This window comes from Bombus terrestris, chromosome 3 (assembly GCF_910591885.1).
Source record: "Bombus terrestris chromosome 3, iyBomTerr1.2, whole genome shotgun sequence".
NCBI lineage: Eukaryota > Metazoa > Arthropoda > Insecta > Hymenoptera > Apidae > Bombus > Bombus terrestris.
The window spans coordinates 2,273,034-2,298,424 of NC_063271.1; the positions used below are offsets into that span (position 1 = coordinate 2,273,034).

Below are 25,391 nucleotides of genomic sequence, written 5' to 3' on the forward strand. Positions count from 1 at the left end.
ACTATGACTGATGCTAAGCCACGACGAATTGCGATGCACATTACGAATAAATATCGCACTCTTTGCCCCGTCTCGTCTAATGTGCCCGCTCACAGATTGCTACTTGGGTGGGTTTCGAAAAGGCATCGGGACGAGAGCGAGGGACATTACGTTTAATTAAATTTCACCGTGTCATGCGACGCTTACTGTTCTTTCGACGATGAAAAACACTTTATTCGGCACGCGGACAATCGTTAAGGCAAATGAATCTGCTCGAAGTTCGAAGGAACGAGCCGAACGACACGATGGTTCGGCTCACGACCATCTGGTTGATTTTTCGAAAATATGCGGTCACGCGGAATAAAAATCGCTGTTCGGTGATTATTCCTCGTCGCGGGTAAATCGACCAACGAACTTTGCACGCGAAGACCGAATAAATTTCTATTTCGTGACGCAGCCACCACTTGGAAATCGACTGCCGAGTAGAATCGCGAATGCAATACCGAACGCTGAATCGAACTTTCGAATGAAAAATTCGCGAATGTCGCCATCGCAACGATTAATCGGCAAGGTTGACCGATTAATGGAAAGTCGAAATCTATCAGAGAAAATCGTAATTCCGAACGCCGATGCCGGCAGGAGAGGCAATTCAGGCGATTCCGAGCACGCCATCTATCTTCCAGCGCGTTGGTAGCGAAGAAAGAAGGCATAATTAAATTAAATTAAGCCCGGCTGAGCTCTCGGCCTCCACCCCTTCTCTTCTTCAACGTTGTTCCCCTCCGCTTCTTCGTTGTCCTACCAGCGGCGATAGTCGACGCCGCCTTTATTTGCAAGCAATTTGCGCTCGCGGATCGCGCTGCAAAAAATCTGAAAATAATGCTGCCGTATTAATCATATCCCTCCGCCCTTATTCCTCCCCTTCCTCTTTCGGTTCTGTCTCCCCCTTTTATTCTGCGTTCGTCTGCATACCGACATACTTACGCCTCGTCCTCGCATATTTACGACCAAAAAACACCACATCCGCGCACACTCGGCGTAGCGCAATTTAGTGCACTGTTTACTATGCTCTGCGAGTATACGATACGACGAACTGTGCAAGGAGCGAGAGGAATTTCGTTGAAATTATTTAATTACTTCATTTGGGAAGAGAGGTAGACGAGGAACGTAACGCGCAAGCTTCGTAAGCCGAGTTTATTCCTTCCGTAATATTCGAACATTTGGTATCTTTATATCATAGAGATATCGAACGAGATTATATTTCTATATACAGAACAATCGATCTATCCAACCGTGTACCTACGGATATGTACATCGCATGGTATAACGGAGTAAGTAAGCAGCAGCTTGGTTAAAACGAGGAAAATGCGAGTAACCTGATTTTCCGGTTAACCGTGCGCTTAAAGGAAGGCACAGTATATTTACATGAGAGGTGGGAATCACGATAACGAAATCGTATTTTGTTCGATAGTAGTCGAGGTGATAATGCGAAGCTCAGGATTTCTTTGGCTTCTTCACGGGCTCGAGGCCGCTGTCGTACTCGGAGGTGTTAAGCATTCTGACTCTCTTCAGCAACCCCATCTTCGGTTCGTCACCTTGACGCTTCTGCTTCTTTGCCGGCTCCCCGTCGAGCCTGAAAACGCAGAGACGCTCCTTAATCGTCGCATTAGGGCTAACCCGCAATTTTCGGTAATTCGACGTAAACGACATGTGGCGAGGACAGAGCGAGGTAATCGAAAATCGACAAAAAAGCGGACTCGCATTAAAAACCGGCAATACACCCCCTGGTCCGCTGGCGTGCCACAGAATTTCGGCCAACTGCCGTACCGAATTTCACGTTCGTCACTAAGTTTTTCCCGGTCGATCCGTTTTATTCGCCTAATCTTTGGCGGCGGCTAATGCTGCGCCACAAAAGAAACATCGAAATCAGAAAGAAAACGGAATCGTTCTTTTCTACGGAAGCACGCGATACGACGACGTGTCGGCAAAAATCTGCAGCTTCGTCAAAAACAACCGTTCCCTTCGGTTCGCTTCTCTAAGAGGATCGAAACCCTCGACCGATGGACACCAACGTTTCCTAAAACGTTTCCTTCTCGTGTATCCTATGATCCATCGTGGAAAAGATGGTGTTTAGACGTGTTCACGGGCGCACATGGTGACACGTATACCCTGGCGTGAGTCGGTAAATATATATAGAAACGCACACAACAACAAGCGTAATCGCACCCACAGAGGCGTACACCATGGGTCTCTCGATCCATTGGAGCGTCAGCTCGGTGCCCGCCTTTCACCCATTAAAACCAACTTGTTCTCTCTCTACGGGTGGAGGGCACCCGTCGGTTACCCGTTGTGTGCATCGAAAGCACGCCCATTCAAATCGCATTAAACAAGTTAGTGCTTAATGTCTGCCCTAAAGAAAGCGGCATGGTGCGTGTCACTATCGAAACGTCGATATACATCTCGATAGATAAATACCCTTTTGGAGCGATATGGACAGACGGTTACCGTGTAAGTTCTACGATTAGAATTGTAAGACGAAGTAGCCAAATATAAGAGACATAAACGAGAGTAGAAAGGCCAGATTTATTAGAAATGGTCTACGTATCGTACAACGAAAGAGTAATTTAGCGTTACGGTACACGCGCCGTCTTATCTGCCGATAATCGTGATCGACGAAACGCGACCTCCTCGGACCGGAAAAAATACGGGATGTCGAAGAAATAACGAGCGATGGCCAGAAAATCAGAGTGACGTTGCGGGTGAGAGTTTTCCATAAAGAGGGGGAAGATTAGAGACGGGGACAAGAGAAGCAGAGAGTGAAGGGAGGCTCGTGCTCGTCCCGTGGTTTCCGTAAATGGCGCAGCCAGGGCCGGAAGTAGCGGTCGCATCAGTCTGTTTAATAGCCGTATTGTATAATTATGAACAATGGAGAGATATAGTCAGAGAGAGAGAGAGAGAGAGAGAACGGGAGAAGCCTGGAGAAGGGCAGAAGCCAGCCGAATGCCATGTGAAATGCATACCCGGAGAGATAGACGGAGACGCGGTTAGAGAGAACGAGAGCCAACCGACGTCAGATAGAGAGAAACGAAGGGAAACCGAGAGAGATAGGGAACAACGAGGATGAGCACGACGAGAGCCGTATGGCTTATGGTTGCCAGCCACCGTACACCATGTCCGCCCGTTCGTCGTACATGACGAATGACACAAAGCGACAGTTTTGACGTATCTAACCTCTCTAGGAACCACGAGCTGTCCTCCCGCTACGTTTGCGTGTACTATCTGTTAACACACGTGGTTGCGTTTGTTAGTTATTGTCGTGAGAGGGAAAGAGAGGGAGAGATGGAGAGAGGGGTGCATCGCAGTTAACACGCTAAGCCACGCATGAATCCGTCATTAATACTGCGAGCTCGCTCGTCTCCGTGATTGTCTACCTCAAACATCGACCAACCGGTCACCCGGCAGTCTGTCTCTCCTGTTTCTCTTTGAAATCGAATAAGAATCCGTTCGGATTATCGTATCGTATCGAATAAGGTGACGTAAGGATAGAGACATCGCAGAATAAAATCGAATACTTACTTCTCGTTCGTGAGCCTGTTGTTATGCTGTTGCTTCGAGCTGTCTTTCTCGTGCAGCTTTTTCCCTATTCCACCGATTCGCTGCGGAGTTTCCCTTAGAGCAAAACTCTTTGCATAGTGACCCAAATGAACGGTTCGTCGATCGAAGATCTCCCGCATGTCGCGTGGGTAGCTAGAGTAGAAACGTATCCACGAGGTGTACGCTGAAAACCAACGAGATTCGAGATTACTCGCGCGTTTGATCGTAGCTACGTTACAAGCTCTAATAACGTTCGACGAGCAGCGAGTTCGAATAAAATCTCGAGAACCGTCGCGAACAGCTTTAAGAATAGCGTGGATTTCGTCCACGTGTAAATGAGGCCACGTGCACTGTAACTCGGATGTTAATCATTGACTGCGCGTAGCGCGCCCTTATTAATCGAGCTTCCATTAAGTTCCACGGGGGGCAGGCAGCGCACGCGATTCTATGGGGTGTGTGGCCCGCGGTGTGCTATTAAGAGGCATTAACGGGGGTCGAGTCAAGTGCTGTGGCTAATAGTCATCCCCCTTATTCCCTCTTAACTTCTCCAGCTTCCGCGAGCGGGTGAGAAACTCGGGGGTTCACCGATCCTGAGAGAACTTGACATGTGCCACTGTTACTGTCACTCCGTGCGAAAAATCTACCGTGAAGTGCTTCTCTGTCCGCTCTTTTGACGGATCGGCATGTTTCAGCTTCTCCCCTTCGCTCAAATTCATCCGAGTTGAAAGCTACGATTATCGATGTCAAAGAATATCTGCGAATTTGTTGTTTCTTTTCGATGTATTTCCAAGCGCGTATCAAATTTGTTTGTCGAACAGATATCGTATGTAAAAATTAAAACGTAAGGTCTAGTAAAAAGAACTTGGACGACTATTTCTATCAGGAAAACTTAAGCGTCTTTAATTCCGATAATTCACCTCGTAGACCTTATGTCTTGACATTTTCCGGCTTGATTTCCGTCTGCCTTCTATCCCGACTCGACGCTTCCGTACATAAGAAACTTGCAAAGATCTTTCTCTGGTGGCCCGGTGTCGACGTTGAAAAGGGAGAAATGTTTTTCTCCATTTAGCACATAAATCACCCGCGGGGGTGGTATCTAGCCGAGAAGGCAGAGAGAACGCGAGTAGGGGCTGCAAGAGTGGGCCGGGTGGGGTGGCATTGTTCCTAAGTGATGTAACTGCGTCTTATTGTATTTGTATCCTGTATCGCATTGTTAAGAGTCTCTCGCCACAAAGCGTAAGTGGTTTTGGCGGAAGCCACATTCAGTGGTTGGATTGTGTCGGCCACCCCCATGCGAAAGGCGTGCAAGTGGTCTACACTAGATTCGATCTAACTTGTTGTGTACCATTTATCCACTTCCTCTTAGTAGAAAGAATTTTGTAAAAAATATATCGAAGATAAACATTAGTAATTCCTTTATTTCGGAAAGTTAAATTACGTTTTTCGTTAAAAAAAATATTTACGATATATCATTTCATCGGTAATTAGTCTATAATACAAACGTGAGGAAACGTAAATGAGCAGATGAAGGTATAAACTTTTCATAGAATTTAATAAAGATGGAAAAGTATCAGAAGCATTTACCAAAGTTACACTGAAAAGGCTATAGCTAAGGACTGGTATAAAGGACGACACATATACACAAGCTGGAGTGGATGAATCTCTTTGATTGGTGGTAGTGGTCGAAGGCCAGGGGGTTGTTCTATGGAGTTGTATTCACTATTGAGGGCTATTCGGCTCTATTGGGGCGATAATGTTACGAATTAGCAAGATTTCCACTTCTATGCGCTCTGCCAGGATATTACATTGCTCACGAATTAAATTTTGGACTTAGAAAAGAACGAAAGATGTCGTTACGAAGTGTTTGATACTTTTTTTTCTTTTTTAGATATTGCTTCGTCATCGTTATGATTTTTGGAGGTGTTGCAAAAAAAAAAAAGAATTACGGTATCGTCTGAAAGGTTTCCGATTTCAAGGTACGTACAACTAAATCAAATTTGTGTTCATCTCTTGCTTTCACGGTCTTTCTCTGTTTCTTTGTAACGACACGACCTCGTGGAAAGCGCAGCGTCGAATTATCAACGACAATTAATCTATCAATCACCCGAGGCACGTAGAGGAACGGTCAAGTGGTTAACTGTGTACCGTCACTCAAATCTGGAGGCGGCTAAGCGCTCAAAAACCGTGGCTAACCTTCGTGTAAAGCCACGCTTGACGTGATACAACTACGAAATTCAAAAACCTCTTAGAAAGATTTATGGCCTTTATTTTTCGTTTTGGAATCGATCACCCTCGAACGGCGAGAACACTACTGACACTATCGACTGTGTCTCTCTGGCATCGCAAATCGTACTTTATAGCAGGCTCGTAATATTCGAGCATGAGGATAAGTATTCCCTCCGAATGAAACTCGAATCGTCGCGTTCTAATGGATTTATTATCGCAGCAAATAAATTTTTCGGCTTAACGACTCTAATAGGGGAACCATGACACAGCAAACAAGATCATCGCTCCCATCATCCAGAGAGTATGTAAATATCCAAGTGGCCGACGAAAACCGAGACGGAGCAAAGGCTCTGCAACGCGGTCGTGTAAGGGTTGCTTTATATGCGAGTAGGGTGCCCGCTGGAATTGGCTTACTGTCCCCCAAAGTCAGCTCGCTTTCGTTCCGATCCAACTGAATCGAAGTGCGTGCTTCCTCATCCTTCGCTAAATTTCATGAGTACTTTGTGTCTCATCATGGCAGAGGTTAAAATCGGATTAAGCGTAAAACCGTAAAGTCGACTCGACTTTCTATCGAGCTCTTACCTCCGTGCATACATCTATCACCCATCTACGTTAGCGTATTTAAAGCAGGCTTACCTTTGCACGCTCTTTCCCGCAATTTCGTATCTTCCAACACCATAGTTTCGAACTCATTCTGAAGCCCGATCGCTGCGTTGTGAACGGAAGAATGTTTCGACAGGGGCGTCAATAGGTTGTTTAAAATATCGTCCATGATCTCTTGCCTGATTCTGATACGCCTAGACTCGAGCATTCGGACAAATTCAATTTCTGGCGGGGTTAAAAAGATAGTCGCCGAACCGGAAGAACCAGCTCGCGCGGTTCTACCAATTCGATGCACGTAATCTCTGGCAGACGTCGGTCCTGTGTATTGAATCACACAGTCCACCTTTGGCAGATCCAATCCTCGAGCTGCAACATCCTAAATAAGGAGAATCGAACGTGTACATTTGAAATTAAAAGTATACTTATGGAAAACTTGAAGAGAGAAAAGTTCTGCTGTGGCCGATGATTCGAACATCTTGTTCTTCGATGATAATCCAAGAGGCGAGAGCAAGGACCGAGAGAGCGTGCGATCTGCCGGTACAAATGTCTTACAAACCGTGCCGATTTCTCGTTTTGTACGAAGGTGAATGCGCGCGGCTGGCAGCGAGCGCCCGCTGTGAAACCCCAACAGCGAACGTTTGAGCACGGCCCTGATTTCCTTGCGTTCGGTTAACCAATGATTTACCGAACGGAGCACATCGAGTTTCTGCTTGACGACCCTGGAGACTAATCCCGGACCACCAGTGGGGGGCGTCGTAGCCCCGAAAATTCTTTCGCGGCACGATACGGATGTGTCTGTCTTCTTTCTTTTTATATCTTTTTATCGAATTAATTCGACGCCAACCTACGACGCAACGGTCCAGGCGCCGGGGTGAAGGAAAACGAGAAAGAAGTTAGCCCTATCGAAATAAAATACCGATCCTGACGGCGAACCGTGTTTTATCGGCGCGATTTTGTTTCGTCCGTTTCTTCACGCTGATTATGGTATTATTTTTCCACGATAAACTTATTCTATACAAATATATTATACCAAATGATCGACTATTTTCCTGAGAAGGAATATTTCAAAATCGTTGTAATTGATCGGCGGGTATAAACAAGTCCGATTAGAACTCGACCGAAAGATAGTCTGATAAAGTGAAATCGGCCGAGGACGCCCACGTATCTTTAGATGAAACAAGCACCGCAGCTGCCACCGGTGCGATATAATGTAACGAAAACAGGGACGAGGAGCGATCGATGGCAGCGATTAAGACAAACGATCGTTTAGGAGAGAGGCCGCGATCGTGGCTCGGAGGATCGAGAACGGATCGTCCGCTCAAAACATCTCACTCGGACCATAGATCACCTCGTGGATCCGGATTCACCACCGCTGAGAGCCGCGGAACATTCCATCCGCGGGGGCTCTCGTGAGTTTTCAACGTGGAAATTAATAATGCTGCCATAGAATCTTCGTTCAAGTGACGCTGTAAAATGTGGGCGGCTGCCATCGTTGTTCAGGCACTCTGGGATCAACGTTTGTACCTTTCGAAAGTGAAGCGCCAAAATTTTAACGAAGTGGAAAACACCGGCACAAACATTTCGTGATGTCCGTTCTCTGTTTTATTTATTCGATAATCTTAATAGCAATTAATCGGTTTATATAGAGACTAATGAAGAAGGTAGAAAGAATAATGACAAGCTGTAACGAGTTACCGTGAAACACGTGTTGAATCAACGATGCAATCGCCTGATTAAAAGAAATTAATCTTTGCTGTGAGTAATGTGTAACACTGTTGCGTGTCGTGGATCATGAATTTTAAAATTCGTGCATTCCGCTGGACTTTGATGGTCTCTTCCTTTTTCTTCGTTCAACTGGCGCTTTAAATTCATGTTAACCGACGAGGAAGAAAATTGCAAAGCGAACGATAATGAATTTAATTATTACTACTGCATTTTTAACGATATTTATCGGACGTCAGGATCGATCACTTTCACCACTAATTAAAATGATAAAGCAGTTGTCATGGAGTCACGATATAACAGAAAGTTGATTCACTAAATCGATACACGATTAATTTGATTCGTGTAATACGATGGTAATTAGTAAAGGAAAGAAAGTTGTCTATCGGTCGTAAACCGTTGCATCGCGTTATTCTTCGAAATAACACGTAGGAAACGCCTTTCAGGCCAATGCTCGCATTCCAGAATTAGAATTTTTCGTGAGTATCGGTATCAGCACTGACGGCTCTCCCGATGAAATCTCTCTATCAGGATAAGCATTATTAATGCGAGCATTCGCTATTTAAATGTAGAAAACAATTAAAGAAAGGGCTAGCGGATAACGGACAAACAATCATAATTATACTCGTTACGAAGGCCTCATGTGCGCGCATAATTTTTAACCTCCGGGCACAGCGTGGGTCCAGAGATATTAAATTCTGCTCTGAAAGAATAAGCCACGGGGTAATTTACCGCTGGGGGAGTGCCGTTGGTGTCTCTAGCTTTTCTTCTACTCTTTCCTTCTCCGTTTCTCTCATTTGCCACTGTTTTATAATAATTTTTGTTCTCACAGAGGAGTTTCGCTGTTTTCATAAAATAATCTCCTGACTTTATTTTACTTTAGGTATGGGTAAGCTTTCACGAAACCATTGAAAATTTCCAAGCCTAACTATTAGATGCATAAAACGTTACTTACCGTGCATAGTAGAACTCCACTTTTCGCCTGTCTGAAAGTTTTGAATACTTCAGTTCGTTCCTTTTGAGTCATGCTACCGTGTAATTTGAAGAATTCCACGTCGACCAAAGGATCAGAATCATCGTCATCTTCGTCGATGGGTTTAGTTAGTACAGACGATAAGATCTCCGTGTGATAATCAACCATATCTTGCGTGGCCATAAATATCAGTATTTTATGTTGACCGTGACTCTATTAATAGTACAAGCAAGCTTATGAAATTTTAAGTACGAAAGAATAGTATTGTAGTTTCATATAGAAAGTCTACCTGACACTTTCCCGCGATATAAGCACTTAAAGTCACCATTCTCAGTTTTGGAGGTGTGACGATATAACTTTGATTCACGCTTTGTGGAACTACTAAATCTTCGTTAAGCTCGTTTGCATCACCACCGGTTGTTTCCAAATTTTCTTTAGCAGCATCGATGAAAACAGGATGATCCATAGCAAGGCCTGCCAATTTTTCTACCGCCTGTGTCAATGTCGCGGAAAGTAAAATTGTCTGCCTTCTCGACTCGTCCCCATTATGATTATCATCTTCTTTGAGTTGCGTCTTATCTTTCAGGGTATCAAACTCCTTCTTTTCCACAAAGTCTGAACAAGCTTTCTGCCTATCTGACTTTTTCGATTTAACGTAAGGCTCGCATTGATCGGAATCATCGTCACTGCTAGAATGATACACTTGTTTTCGTTTAGTATTGTCTACAATATCATCGTCCTCAGATTCTACATCTATGTCCTTGTTCGATTCAACCAATAAGTTATCCTTTTGCTTATCGTTTCGAGATTCTTCTAAATCACCACTATTTTCCAAGTGCTCAAGATCTTCATCGGTAAAAACTTTCTTTATATTTTGACGCAACATTTTCATGGCATCGTATCCTGTGTTTTGACTTGGGAGTGACACCTTCAAAGCACTCACTATACTGAAATGGTATTGTATTATAAAAATATTAACATCAGTTTTTTTTTTTTATTTTACTTCTATTTTTATTTTTATATATTTTTTGCTACAGATAAAGAACATACCCTGATATATCTTTCTCGTACCCCATGTCAAACATTCTATCAGCCTCGTCTAACACAAAGTATTTAACATCGCTCAATTTTAAAGCCGTCGTGCGTTTTATATGATCTAATAATCTACCCGGTGTACCGACTAAAATATTGCATCCCTTTCTCAGTCTAGCTTTTTCTGCTTTTCTTTTTTCACCACCTGCTAGATATCCTGGTACGATCCACGTAAATGGCTAAACACGTTAGAAAATGAATGGAAATGTACTCAAGTGATCGATAAATAATTAATAACGCAGCACTTACTTTTATTAATTTCAGAAAGCACTCGTAAGTTTGTAGTGCTAATTCCCTAGTTGGTACAACTATAAGAGCTTTTAAACCACTATTTCTACTTAATTTTGGTCTAATTTTATGTAAACATTCAACTATAGGCAAAGCATATGCCAATGTCTTCCCAGAACCAGTTTGTGATCTAACTAGAATATCTTTCCCTGAAAATATCTGGGGAATTGCTTTCTGCTGCACTATAGTCATTTTAGTGATATGCATATTTTGCTCCAAGTTAGATATCTGATAAAATGTTTTATAATTATTAAAATATATTATTATATCAGATATGCCATTTCTACAATACTAACCATGAAAGGATGAATTTTAAGATCGGTAAAGGTTGTCCCTGTAAATATAGGCTCATTTATCGGTTTTACTAATCTTTGTCCAATGTTTGGTATGTCTGGGTTATGCCCAAATAAGGAAGATATCTTTCCAACAGGTTTATGAGAGAAATTTATATTTTTATTATCTCCTACATTGCTATTGTTATCAGTTTTCGACTTTTCTAGCTGTTTTTTCTTTTTTTTCTTGCCAAGATTTATCTTTTCTGGTGAATCAGAAGGTTTTTTGGATTCTTCTTTAAATTCCTCTTTAGCTTTCTTTTTTGATATATCATTTTCATCTGGTTCCCTTTTCTTTGAAGAATCAAACAAACTAGTTTCTTTAACTTCAGATTCTGGTCGTTTTGAAAATATGCTAGACAATGTCTTCTTAGTATTCGTATCTGTAATGTTTCTCTTTCTTGCTAACAAAGTTTTACCAAAATTTTCTTTGGTAACTTTAGTGAATGAAATAACAGGGACATCAGAAGCTTCATTCACTTTGTTGGTCAAAGAGTCACTTGTTTCTATATCATTTTTATATTCTTTTGTAGGTTCTTTAGATATTTCATGTTGCGACTGCTTCTGTTTAATATTTACTTGTGATTTAGTCTTTAATTTATTTTGTACAACAGAAGACTGATTTTTATTAGGTGTATTAGTTCCCTTTAATTTTAGTGCAACAATTGTTCCTAAAGACTTTTGTTTAATTCTTTTTTTAGTAGTACTATTTTCTCTAACGGAGACATTTTTTGACTCGTTATTGTTTGGAACTTTACTTTTAGCTACCTTATTTTTTGTCTGCCTCATTAAACTAAGGATAGAATCATCTTCTGTCCCTATTTTCTATAGAAAAATTACAATTCTCCATGAAAATGACAATTTAACAACATTTTTAACCTTTCACTTACCTTTTTATCAACAGGTTTTGCACAAATATTCAAAGAAATATCCATGTCTTGTATAGTCATTTGGAACTGTTATTTTTTAATGTACACTTTCAAAAATAACAACGCGCACGTCTATAATTATTGATTAACAAACACAATATGTATTTAAAAACGTGGAACTAACCTAAAAGCACATGTCAGGCACACATTTACGTTTGACTAGTTCAGACACTGAGCATGCGCAGATCGTTGCGCGCGGCTGGCTTCGAGGCTACTGTCGAAACTGCAGTGTTCTTTCGATCTGTGATTAAATCCACGTTAGAAACATAATAAACATTATTTATTGAGAAGCTAATATTATTGTCAACACATGTAGGTTTTGTAGATATACGTTTTTGAGTGAAAACCAAATAATAACATTTTTCTATAATGATCGCTATATCACGTAAAAATTATCAAATATATACACCAATGCAATATCTTCTTCTTATTGCGAAATTAATTATTATCGATTAGAAGTATTATCGATTACTATTAATAATAATGATTCGAGCGTAGATTTATGAAGAAATAATCAGAGGAATTAGTAGATGGATCGAATTACTATAAGAATTGTATTTCGTAGTTTTAAAATTTAAGCGCGTATTTACTTGTGGACATTTGTGTTTACATTTTTTACGAAGGATCAGTCAAGTGTCGTTTGACGTAGTAACGAAAACAGTGATCATTCCTGCTTGTTCGAACATTTCGCATTCGTAGTTCATCGTATCAAGACGTTAACAATTCGACAAGAACATGCACTGTATCGGACTAGCGTTGATCACAAGGATCATCAGCACCTACACCATGGTAAGTGACAGACAATCCGTCAGTTAAACCGGTTTTGAACACTTGGTACGGTAACGGAAAATATTGTTAAATTACTGTTCAAACTTGTTTTTATCGATGACGAATATTATCGTTACTACGTTACATATTCTATTTCTATATCTTTTTCCTGCTATATTATCTATTTATTATGTATTTTTCTAGTCGCTGTCAATACTTATGATAAACCTGTTGATGAGCAGATATTTTTCGAAAATATCGGACGAAGAATTCTTTAATTCCATTGAAAGTTGGGGTATACTTGGTTTTAATTGGTTGCAAATTTTAAAAAACTTGCAAATAAGGTATAAAGGTGGGTACAATGACGAACGAATAGATTTATTCGAAAAATATCATGGTACTAATGTAGAACTCGAAACTCTTAGCACAAACAACCGTGATTTTCTTCCTCGTATACATAATATCGTTTTTACTGGCCAGTGCGTATCTCGCCTTGGGATCAATTTCCGTAAGTATATATTTAGCTGGTTAATGTCTCTCGATAAGTTCGAAATACAATGCGTAAATGACCAAAGAGAACGGACGTTGTAGTCGTGTATTGAAAGTGAATCGATCGTAGACTTCTTTATTTGAAGAACGTATTTTTGGCACGTAGCAACCTTGCTTAAACTCGCTAACGATCTTGCTAACTTCGGCGTACGTTCACAGAGGAAACCTAAGTGCGCCGTGCCTTGGATTTATTTGCAAGTGATTAGCATAATAGATCAGTCCGTGGCGTTGTCTATTCATCTGACGCACGAACAGCAATATGATGTTTACGATAAATCAATATGGTACATTCCACTGTGCAGTATCTACCTAGGTGAGTATGTTAAAGTTATATAACTCACCGATAGAGAGTATGTCTTATTAGACTGTACTTGTCGATCGATTTCTTTCTTCCGTATGAATGATTGACAAAGTTTACGTTTTTCTGATTTAGTATTTTCTGCGTGCATATGGATGATTGTGTATAATGCTCGGAAAGAATGGATCGAGGAACAACGGAACCATACAGATTTACCACTAACTTCGACCACATCGACGATGCAATCGAACAATGGCGGCGGATTAAAATCACCATCGTTCCTCTCGCAGAATTTTTTGATGTTCGATTCACCGAGATTATCTCCGATATTATCCAAATAGCTAATACACACAAACTTGTGGACTCTTTGGACTTTGTCCCTATGTTGCATTTTTCAACAAGAAAAAGACCAGGTAAAACGTACAGTAATTAATTGCTTATGCGTTGCAAGTTCATTTAACATTCGTATATTTATTCATGGTTTCAACTGCTAATCTTAGCTTCTTAGCATAAAAATCAATGACTGCTTTCAAGTTTTATCATTTTTTGCGATACACGTACATAATTCGTTCTATAGAGAGACGCGTATAGATATCATTTTTATGTTTCTTTCTCCCCTCTCTCTTTTTTTTTTTTTTCTTTCAAAACATTTCCATTTCTAGAAAAGATTCGAATCTTAAGTCCGCGTAATAACCATTGATCACTCGCAACTAATGGAATGAGCGGAGAGCAGGCAAACTACCAGAATACGATGAATCTCGGTCCCGTAACTGGGAAAATGTATAATAATGCGGGTAACTCGATAAATCAGTTCGGGGATGCGACTAATAGAGTGTATCAAATGCGCCCACGGCGGAGCGTAGCTGCATAGAAAATTTGAGAAATGGCCACGTTTTACGTCGAAATACTTTTAAACTTCCGGGATTTGAATCGCGCGCAAGCATATTCCCCATACGAGGACCGGCGTCTCCTAGATGGAAGTCGATTTGTCCAAAAATGGTTGGAACTTTTCTCGAAACTCTCGAGAATAATGATCGAGCGTACAATAGCTGATAGAAAAAGACCCTTCTCACGATTTATTTCGGGCGTTTCACCACGTTCCTAGGCGATCATTTGCGTTCGCCGAATAGTAACGCACCAACGAGCGCAACTTTTACAATATTCTAGAATATCCTTTCACCGCGCAAATGTTTCTCAATTTCGTGTTCCTTACACGAGAGTTATGTTAAGCTCGGAGACGTCGTCAATTTACGTGATTATCGATAACAAGATATATCTTCGACGTATAAATTGACGCTAACAAAAACTTTCGTAAGCTTTCCGTTGAACGATACGGCTGCGAACATGAAGGACAGACACAGTGGGGTACGCGACGTGGTTGGTTGGTGGTGCTTTTAAAAAGAACTGAGCGAGCCAATTTGTAGACTGTCGCAAACTTTTAAAACACTAGTTGACAGCCGGTCCGCCCCCTCGCAACTTATACACCCTCCTCGACACTCGTCCAACCATCCAGAAGGATTCCAACCACCATTCCACGTTCCTCTCTGTCTCTCTGTCTCTCTCTTTCTCTCTCTTTCTCTCTCTCTTCCTCTTTCTTTTTCTCTCTTTCTCGTCTTTCGACTGAAGTACCTACCTACCAGTAGACGGCGAAACTCACCCCTCCGTGTCGTGGAAGCCGATGGATTGTAAAATAAAACTAACTTGGCTCTTTCGTGGATCGAGAACGAAGTACCGGCGAAATCTTATTCCCTCGAGTCTCTTTTATTTTCGCGTACCCCTTTTTTTCCACCAACCAGGGTGCAATCACGAAAAAAAAACTCGACGAAGAGTAGATATGTACCACGAAAGAGTCGTGCTTATTCGAAAAAACGAAGAGGTCTTGATCTGAGATTAAATCAATTGAAGATCGTATTTGCGGCTGTTACTTTCTTAAAATATTTCTTGTAAATTTGTATGATACTTAATACTGAAATAAGTCTGAAATAAACGGGTACTTGTAAGCTAACACGTAAAACAATAGCTGTTATTATTTCCAGAAGAACTTGTTCTTTAAGTATTTGCGAAAGGCAAACTTTCGTCGAATGTCATTCCCAAAGAAAATACCTTTTCACGGAATGACGTGCTGTTTACTACACTTCTTTAATATCTGCGCGCAACTTGGAATACTTTTACGAGTATCCAAGGATTAAGGAGAAGGGTAATCACACGCATGGTGTATATAAAGGGTGGTGCGACGTAATTAATCTTCTTGTATGACACTTTAGCTGGTTACGGGGCAGAGCTTGCCAGAAGCCAGAACACAACATCCCACTTAAGCTCGACGCCCAGAAAACAATTAATACGAAATTGATTAATAATTATTGCGTCCCAGTTTCGGTTCTCTTGTCGTGCTTTCCGGTCTTGCTAGTCACCGAACCGTGAAAAAACAAATTTTTCAGGTTCTTCGATCTCCTACGAGAACCCTTATCCTGATCAATATTCCATAAAGACCATTTACGGTATCAAACTATGTTCTAAAGTCGATTCCTTTCGGTGTTTTGGCAAATAGATTCGATCGTCTCGAACTAGAAGAAAATCGAACCTTAAAGCGTCTGGTTCGACGGAATGGTCGGTACGCGTAGCCGTTCCACTCCTTTTGTGACATTTATTTGTTCGTCGCCAAAAACGGACAGTCGATTTGGCATTACTTTTCCAGACAGACAGATTTTATTGATCTGCCGCGTTCGTTCTCTCCCGAACGTGAGTTGGAAAGAGAGAGCGAAAAGACGAACACCACGGGCGCGAAAGAGACGATGATAGAACGGCGGAACTGAACGCCCCATAAAGCTAACCAATGCTAATACTTCGCATCTCCGCAGTGGCGTCCTTTCGCGACCGTGTATCTCATAGCTCATCTGTTTGCTCGCACGGTTTCGAAAACACGCTGCGACGCCGCTGCCCTGGACCGGAATCAGCAATAAACGCGTAACCGAGCCTAATTCGTAATGTTGGCTCAGTCATTGTGGCCCATTGTGAATTCTCTTCCCCTGTTATTCAGGGGCCACGAGTATAATGCTGGGGTTATCGCAGGAAACTGCCAGTAACGACAGTAAGAGGCATGTAGGTACTCTTGCGAACACGCTTTACCCGTTTGCTCCTCGATATTTCTTTGCGGCTTAATATCGGATACATCGTTTCTATGAAACCATGGTATTTCGACCAACATCCTACAGTCTTAAAAATTAAATAACTCTTTTGGATGCTCCGTTGTGCGTCAAACTTACAAATTTCAGCCAGTGTGAATAAGACGAAGAGGGGGGAAAAATGGGAGATGGGAAATCACGCGCATCATGACCAAAAACTTAGTTTGCCAAGAATCGTACGCGAATATCGGCGAAACGTCTTAGCATGTGAATAAGAGGATACCTATCGCCTGTCTCTTACTTGGTACGATTCTTTTTCTCTTCTTCCCTCGCTAGTGGAAAATGCAAGGCTACTGAAACGCAGACCGATGACCGTCCCTGCTCGAGAAACGGACACAAACGGGAGAAATCACATTACTTTCGAATTTCTTTGCGTCGTAACGGGGGTGGCACGTGTCCGTGCTTTTTTTCTTTTCTAAGGAGAGGCGGATGGACAGCGGGAAGCGAGGAAATAAATTTGTGAACACGATGGACGGTAGGGCACAATAGCTGCGTTTAATACTACATTAAACACGATACAGAACGATCTACCCCGTGACCACTGTGACAAAGTTTCCTGGACAATACGTCACGATGACTGTATTAGTGGGCGAGGGATGGAAATCTGTAGGCACGTGTACGGAATACTCGTCGACCTCGTGTGTGTACGTTGATCCTCGTGTCATATACGAATTTCATTTGCAAACCGTAATTTTAAGCAGGCTCTTTGTCATGCAGGTGTTATTTAACGAAGAAACCTGATTTTCTTTCAAGTACAAGCGGCCATTACAGTCCAGATACGCGATATTTCATTTCGTACCGTATCGCCAGGTTAAGCTAGATTACTAGAGCCATTATCCTTGGAAGAAAGAACGGGTGGAAACGAGTTCCTTCGATCGACTTCCGACGTTCTCAACGAGGTTTCCACGTTCCCGCGCGTGTATTCGGCTACGTGAAGCAATCGAACGCTACCTCGTTACCGCGCCACGTAATTGATAATTGGTAATTATCGGCAACTGGCCGAAAGATATGGCCTCGCTACTACGTATCTTCGTGGTTGGACTCATCTATCTATGAATCGATAGATCTGGGATATTGCTTTGAAATATCTGAGCTGTATGATAATGACGAAGTCAACTCGGTGGAAACTTTCCACCGAGATTCATTCAATCTTAGAGGAACATAAATTTCTTTTCTCGTGAAGAGAAGAGATAACGTCGTATTGTAGGTTACTCGAAAATCAAAGATCGATCTTCGTACAAAGGGTAGATCGATAACGAGGGACAGAACGAGGGGAACAGTGTCTGGTTATCTGGTCGGGCGATTCAAAGTGGCGGAAGCGAGCGAGGGGTGGTGGGCGGAAGGAGCCGGTTTTTCGAGAATGGCTGCTGTAGGTGTCGAAGGGACACGGGGCTCGAACGAGGCCGCAATTAGGCGGTCCCGGGGTCGACGAGCAACGACGAGGTCGGGCATTATGCAAAGCAGATTTTAAATTTAGATGTGGCCCACCGTGCCCACACACCTCTACACATACCTCTGTGGCAAAGAGGCGCGCGACTGTACGCAGTTCCGACTACAGAAGGAGTATGGTCACACGGACGGTCGAAGACACGCGAGCGGGGCGGTTGTGCAAAGCGTGGGTCGCGTCGTGCTCGACAAATTAGCGCGTTTTAAATCCAATCTAAGCCGAAAGGGGAGGGAATCGTTATGGACGGCGACGGAGGGAAGAGGCCAGCAGCTCGAGGGATACTCGACGAGCTGTTTTGCATTGCTGGCTGGCGCGCGCGCGCCCAACATTTGAGGTGTAAAATATTAAATCCAGGCGCCTCCGCCATATCGCCTACGTCCTCGAAAGAGAGGAGGAGGAAGAGGAGGAAGAGGAGGTGGTGGAGCAGGCGGATGGAAACGGTACGCGGATAGGGGTGCACGATGTGCAGAGAAGGAGGGCGGGAGGTGGCGAAGGGGGTCGAGAAGGGGTCCGTTGCTTGATGGGGGAGGATATGGCGAGGGTGGCTCTGCGGCGCGCACTCAGCGAGTTTACATTTAAATGTAAAAGTGCCGAGTGCTGCTAGGCGAAAGCTGCTGTTTTGCATTCGAAAGCTCATGATTGCCTCTGAGCTTTGCTTTTGACGTCGAGGGTTTCTCGGTGCCGACGGACGACGAGAGGCCGGTTCGCTGTCGGAGCTACGAGTTCTCTCGTTTCGAACAGATGGGACGAGCTTAGAGCTTCCGGAAAAATTCGCACAAACGGAATCGGCGATTATTTCGAACCGGTTCTGCTTTCGAAGCGAATGCACCAATTAATCACACCGCGTGTCATCTTCATCTCGTGACCATCAACAAAACTCAAAGTCCCTCTGATCGTCATTAATATATTAATCGACTGCTCGTTAAACTTGAAATAATCGTGTCGCGTCACTCAACCCGTTAAATGAATCGACGGCTAATTAACAGCGGCCACCTAGCGAGCACCTCTATTGAGTGGGGAATTCGATAAACTTTGAAATTCTTCTCTCGTATCCAACGTTGCGCTACTATCTCCTCTCTCGTTCTACATAATCCGATCATATCTTCCCTTTTTGACAAGTTTCTTTCTCTTTTTTTATTTCTTTTCTCTCTTTTGTTTTTAGAGGAAATGTCCCGGTTCTCTTTCGAACGTGGATAGATATATGCCGACGAATGCACCTACACGCACGCACGCACGATTTATTTCCGGGCTCTAATCAATTCTCGGAACGGAACGACAGACACACGAGGTTACGAGCTAGGCCGCTGTTATTCTTCTAATATGTATGTTTCTTATGAGCGGCGGTAAAAGGGCTCCGTGCAATTTCCTATGATAGATCGAGTCCCGCGGACAAGTTCCATTACGGCCAGCCTCTGAATTATTGAACTGGCAATTCCCTGGCGACACGCGGGACACCCTGCATCAAAGTGTCAACGGGCTCATTAAGCCTCCAAATCAAGTGAACTAACGCGTTAACTGTTCTACCCTTGAACTTCTTGATAAACGAATTAATAAATTTTTTGTTCCGTTTGAAAATTTATTATCCACTGCTCGAATAAAAATATATCATCTTTCCTGTATTTCTCGAGTCTTAATAGAGAGAACAACCCGTTTTAATTAGCAACTTAGAAATACAATTTCGTCTATTATCTTCTTAGAGTATACGTTTCAAAAATGGTGTATACGTGGGTTTCATAACAAGGAATCAAAAATATTTAAAACCATGAAACGGTACACCGAACGATCGAGGTATAACGTTACACGAAACGAGATTTGCTCGCTCTTTTCAAGTTTCCTTTTACGGTCCGAGAGAAGCGAGCATTTGCATTCTGGCTGATAGATCGGAAAACAGAAGATGGCCGATAAAGATTAAATCTATTTGTAATCCCTTGAAATAGGACCTGTTACTGCAAACTGCGGTATCTATGCGCGCGATCACCGACACGGAGAGTAAAAGAGAGAGGAAGGCTCGATCAGTATCTGAGATCGCCCTTCTAGTCCATATGCTGGGTTAATAAGAACCCTAATAACGGGTACCACCCCATCGATACATAGGGACTGTCACTAAATATTTTTCTTTCTCGACGTTTGCTTTGGGAATTCGGCCGTGTCGATGCTCTAATACGCAAATACATATGTCGTCGACGTAGAAACATCGATCCATCTCTTGCAAATTTTATTTCGCCGCCCTTTTCCACAGGAATTTCCTCCTACCTCGAATCGGATAATCGACATGGGACAAATATACGATCGCGTTTGTTTGTTACGAGGCAACTTTAACATTGAAATATCTATTCTGATTGCCGACAAGAAGATTATTTATATCAAGATAGAGGAATACGTTAAAGGCGGCACAGTGAATCCAGGTTTTGACAAGAAGTTAGGCAAATATTTTTTTATTAATTCGCCTCACTTGAAATGCAAATGGCCCAATCACGCGTCCGGAAGGCTAGAGCGACCGACGCTTACTCGAGTAATTTATTCGTAAGGGCGTTAAAGTTTCATAAGTCGTGCACATAAAATGCACTCGAGAGTGGAGAGCAAGGGTATCTAGGCGTTCCCGTCCGAGCGTTCCGTTCGCCACCCGTACTCTCTATCCTGGCGCGGCAGAAAATTATGCAGATGGCGGAGAAAAGCTTTGATAAACACGACAGTCTCTGATCGTTATGCAGATCCGCGCCACTGTAAAATGGCGGCAATCTCTCCCTCTCACTCGACTATCCACCCCCTCTCTATCTCGCTCCTCTGCCTCTTCTGATCCTCCCTAGCTCGCTGGACCCAGGGGTGTTTCGGCTTCTCACCCTCTTCCCCGACCGACCCCTCCACCCCTCCCCGCTCCTCCTCAACCTTTTCCTCCTACCCCGGCGCTTCTCTTTCTCCCCTTTTTATCCTCCCTCCTGTCGTTGCTCTCTTTCTCTTCCGACTCCTCCAACTCCACCGCGGCTCGCTCCTGATTTTCACACCCCGGCCACGGCATTACCAGCCCAAGTCGAGGGTGGAAATACGCGCCCTCCTGCTTGTTTCCGTAGCGCGTCTGCGCCGGCTTGTACCACCCGACGTATATATGCACTGCAATTTCATTGGAAGATCGTGCTAGCACTTGAAGACACAACCAGCCTCGCATACACTCGTGCCAGCAGCCATTCACTCCTATTCTCGTACACGTCCTCGTCTCCGAGACAAGCAAGCAGTCATCCAGACACCAGAGACGCGCATATACTTTACAATCGTTCCGTCGAAGAGTTCAATTATTCTTACTCTCGAATATAGAACACATTTGAGGTAACTAACGTTTCGTTAACGAAGAACGAACTAACTGACGTCATCGAGGAATATCAAAAGCGCGTCGGTGTCATAACGCAATTACGTTGAAACACAGGGATCTAGGTGTCGGCGCCACCCCTCCGTGACGGTTGTCGAAAATTCATTTTGCCGCGCGTTTAAAATTTTCATCGGTGCTCCAATTTTCGCTTTACATTTCGGAACTGATCGCATTTACCGAATAATTTAGCCGCTTACGGTCTCGTTCGGCCGAGTCCCGACCCGTAATTGCTCGCGAGATTCCACGGGAACGCGAACAAAGTATCGTTTCTCAGACATTACGAGTTCTTCTTCTTCTCTTCTTCTTTTTCTTTTTTTCTTCTTTTTTTTTCTTCAAGCGTGCACGCCACTCGTGCATCGGCTGTCTCTCCGAATGATGTTTTATTCATGTACATCGGGCATCGAAAGTGTTGCCGGTTGAGCGGGGTCGAGTTAACTCGGCTGTGTTTAAGTGCACAAACCGCCTTTCCTTGAAACCATAGAATACTTTAACGCCTCGGCTAATTGGCCGGATACGTGTTACGAATGAAAGTTTCGCTGGAAGGCTCGATTGCGTATCGTTTTCGCGATTTCAACCGGTATTCTCTCGCATTCGTCCGTTTCGATCCCTCTTTCGAAGCGGGATAATGCTCGCGAGTCGACAAATTTCTTCATTCTCTTTCTCTTTCTCTCTCTCTCTCCATCTCTATAGTCTCGAGACTATACTGTGCTACATACTCTGTACTTACTCAAGAGGATATCATGGAACGCGATACTCTTGGATTGACGCGGTAAAGCTCTTTGGCGACGATCGGCGCGATCGGTTGTCGTGTAACGCCAGCATCCGATCGATTTTGGAAGAGGCTCAGCGCCGCCGTGTACGATGGACCAGTTTTTCGCTCGTAGTTTGTTTCACTTTCGCACTATGCATAATGCATGAGCGGACTTTAAATTCTGCCCGCGTCGCAACAAATCGTTGCTTTCGATAATATTCGTCCATCTTTCCAGACGATATAGATGGATTTAACGATCGAGGGGAACGCATTTAACAACCGGTAGAAACCGCTGCTTTCCGATGAAAAAGCTTACGATCGGATGGTCCGGTACGAGCTGTCCGATTGGAACGATATCTCCGCGATGGTCGGTGGCTCTCGCGCCCCTTTGTAAGGCGGGCCTTTCGATTAAAGGATAGTTATAGAGTAGTGTGATTAAGACGAGCCTGGGAGGACATCGTGGTCTCGGCCGATTGGTCGGCATATCACGAATGCTCGGGGCGTGGTTCGGTTACTAGCTCTCTCGACCAACCGTTCTCTCCTTTCGATTATTATTTAATTACGCTAATTGCCGGGACAGGGAGAGAACCCTCGCGATTTGCCAACCGCTCCGGAGGAGCTCCGATCGTTAAGTCGATGTAAACTTTTCGTAGAATTTTAACGAATCGTCCATGTTTCGTACGTGATCAAAATCGCAACATCGTCCATCGGCTAAACTACGAATTATCGTAATGGTAATTGCGGTGATGGTTGAGATCGTTCCTCTCGATTTTTGTTGCTTCTTTTATTATTTTGGTTCCGCTATAGGAGATCGACGTTCAGATGATGTCAGAAAGGAAAAGAATCGTCTCGCTGGGAACGATTAGCATAACATCGTTGAAGCGACGGCTATATAACGGGCTGAAAGCGTTGGTAGTCTTCCGGCGAGGTACCAGTGCAATTCAAATTCGACGCGGGACCGCGTCGTACGTGTCTGAAAACAACACGGATAGTCTGGTTCACCTTCGTTTCCCGTTCTCGTGTACGAGCGCGCAGAAAATTTTGCAAAATTATGCAGTCCAGCATAACGTGCCACTTCGGGGCAGCGGCGCGGCGGGGAGAATCGCGAGTACATCGGGACACGTGAGCATAAATTGGCTCGACGCAAAATTGGCCTGACAGTTTAACTATGACAAAAGCACAATAGAATGCGCCGTTTCCTGAACGCAGCATGCGGCTGTAATTTCTCTGTCTGTCCATCCGTCTCTCTCTTCCTCTCTTTCCGTGCCAGTCCTCCCTGCGCTCTGCCTCTCTCTGTTTTCCCTCCTACGGCTGTTTTCCACTATCCATCTCTATCGCGCTCTTTTTCACTGTCTATTCCCATCGCAGCTCGTTTTCAAATGGCGGATATCGTCGACAGTTTAATACCGTGTCGCCGTCACGAATGCTCGTTAGTGGACGATACTTTGATCTAATAGAAAATACCTCAGCAGCTCGGCGTTACAGGATACCAGACGAACGTGGCTCCTTCGTGAAACAACGATTTCTTTAGTATTGCTTGTTTCGATCGTAGCGTACGAGGATAATTTTTATCGAACCAGATCTTGGAACTTACAAGCTTCGAGATCCGTTTAAAGAAACGCATTAACTTTACGACGAATACGACTTCGTAAAAATGGTCGTTTTCGATGACGGTTGTTACAATGACACGTGTTTCTCGCGACCGTGAACCGCCGTTACGAAATTAACGAGCCATCTCATCGATTAAGTGAGAAACGCTTCGTTGAAATTGCACGTCACTGTCCAAGTTCCTTAAAGCACGTTAAAACTTTTAATACGAATTACGATCGAGCGTCTCAACGAAACGAATGGTCAGATTTCACCGTTGAGCCTCATCGAAGCTTTAGATTCTCCACTGTTCGCTGGAACTTGTCCAGTAGAGATTCATATAAATATGGAATAGAATAATATTTACTGGAACGGGGCAAAAAGTAAAGCGTCGAATCGTCGATGATCGTTGGAAGGATCATGGTTTCCGCGGGCAGTAGCAAAAGGACGAATTTTCCACGAGGAACCTGGTCTGGTTCTAAGTGGTCGTCGTTTGATGACGGTTATTACCATGATACGCTGTTTCCTGCGACCGTGAGTATCTTCCACCCACACGTCGACAAGAAACGGCTTGGCGGGAGTGTGTGTGGGTGGATGCATACACAGAACGGGAGTCGCAGACGGGGAAGCACGACGACGACGACCGGCACGTAACGACCGATTCGTGCACATGCAGAGACCGCGGAGAGCCGGCAACTCGTGGATGTTGGTTGAACACGGCCAACCAGCTGGGTATCTCCTCTTTCCACGTAACCGCGTATTTCGTCATTATATAATACACTCGTTTACACAGAACATTATTGTCGCAAATATGTCATTAATGTCGGAAATCAGCGGTCCGTATTGTAATCACGCCCTTGCGTGATGCGGTTTTCCAGATTTCGCTTTGACGATTCCCGGTGTGCATACGCGGCTGTCCACGGACGTAGATTCTCCGGCCGGTTGCCTCTGGTCGCCGGAAGTCGCCAATACGTTTCTGCTAAACGAATCCCTGTCAGAAGAAACGAAGTTACCCAGACTGCTGCAACTTGGTTCTCGCGCTTTCTCTTCTACCGTTTCTTCTTGAAATCGAAGGTTTGGCAGCGATAAGGAGACAGCGGCTTCGATGATTAAATTGTAACTATTAGGAAGAGTAAGAAAAGAAAAGTATAGACTTTATATTGGAAAGTGTAAATGTTCGTTACTACGAATATTAAGTGATTGTGATTTTTCTCCATTTAGTCAAACTGTTAGAATACAAAGTAGCCTATTGGTCAATCGTACTCAAGTATGACACTTCCTATCTCTTATCTTATTCGACGGTTTTATTTATTCCACTGCAATAAACTTATCAGTAGGTAGAGATTAATAGGCGTTACGAGTACTTAATCAGAGTAACACCGATAACGAGAGCACCGATAATTCGCTTTCGCAGATTTCTCTGATGTTTGCACCGATGGCGAAGGCTCGTCGGGAAGGAACTGCCCTCTTTCTCGCTTTCCCGCGCCCCGTAGCTAATCATGTAACTCGATTGAATAGAACGAGCGAGAGCGGGCCAATAAGAAGCTCCCTTTAATCGGGTTACTTCGTTACTACGTTACTCCGTCACTCGGTGCGGTGATATCAGCGGAATATCAATTGTAGTGATTAACCAAGACGTCCGTCGCGGCCTGAAACTTCGTCTGAGACCTCTTCGATGAAAGAGGGACGAAGAGAGCACGGGAATAACATCTT

General features: G+C 43.6%; 2 protein-coding genes across 5 annotated transcripts in view; one reads left to right on the plus strand and one right to left on the minus strand.

The window, feature by feature from the left end:
* Window positions 1-24,940, plus strand: part of LOC100650718 — a 31,190-nt gene extending 6,250 nt beyond the window's left edge. Inside the window, exons 1-7 of one of the 4 annotated variants that reach the window (XM_020868689.2) lie at window positions 11,995-12,047; window positions 12,359-12,524; window positions 12,708-12,855; window positions 12,929-13,011; window positions 13,212-13,365; window positions 13,486-13,763; window positions 14,013-15,364. In XM_020868689.2, the coding sequence (XP_020724348.1) occupies window positions 12,471-12,524; window positions 12,708-12,855; window positions 12,929-13,011; window positions 13,212-13,365; window positions 13,486-13,691 (645 nt within the window). In that variant the 5' untranslated portion in view covers window positions 11,995-12,047; window positions 12,359-12,470 and the 3' untranslated portion in view covers window positions 13,692-13,763; window positions 14,013-15,364. Of the gene's footprint in view, window positions 1-11,973; window positions 12,525-12,707; window positions 12,856-12,928; window positions 13,012-13,211; window positions 13,366-13,485; window positions 13,764-14,012; window positions 15,365-24,556 lie in introns of those variants that run through there. The other 3 variants (XM_048404730.1, XM_048404729.1, XM_048404731.1) reach the window with 3 other exon arrangements.
* On the minus strand, window positions 1,157-11,901 carry LOC100650594 (probable ATP-dependent RNA helicase CG8611). The gene is made up of 9 exons (XM_003394224.4): window positions 11,697-11,901; window positions 10,771-11,631; window positions 10,436-10,702; window positions 10,145-10,365; window positions 9,384-10,041; window positions 9,077-9,307; window positions 6,433-6,775; window positions 3,553-3,754; window positions 1,157-1,609 (listed from the first exon to the last, which is right to left on the minus strand). The coding sequence occupies exons 1-9, from the start codon at window positions 11,754-11,756 to the stop codon at window positions 1,471-1,473; spliced, it is 2,982 nt and encodes a 993-aa protein (XP_003394272.2). The 5' UTR covers window positions 11,757-11,901; the 3' UTR covers window positions 1,157-1,470.
* Window positions 24,941-25,391: the final 451 nt, after the last annotated feature.

Excerpts from the sequence above, each read along its gene's own strand:
- LOC100650594 (XM_003394224.4), bottom strand. The coding sequence starts at position 11,756 with ATGACTATACAAGACATGGATATTTCTTTGAATATTTGTGCAAAACCT. Across the intron at positions 6,776-9,076 it reads GTGGAGTTCTACTATGCACG|GATGTTGCAGCTCGAGGATT; the intron begins GTAAGTAACGTT and ends CTCCTTATTTAG. Across the intron at positions 3,755-6,432 it reads GCGGGAAAGAGCGTGCAAAG|CGTACACCTCGTGGATACGT; the intron begins GTAAGCCTGCTT and ends GTTGGTTTTCAG.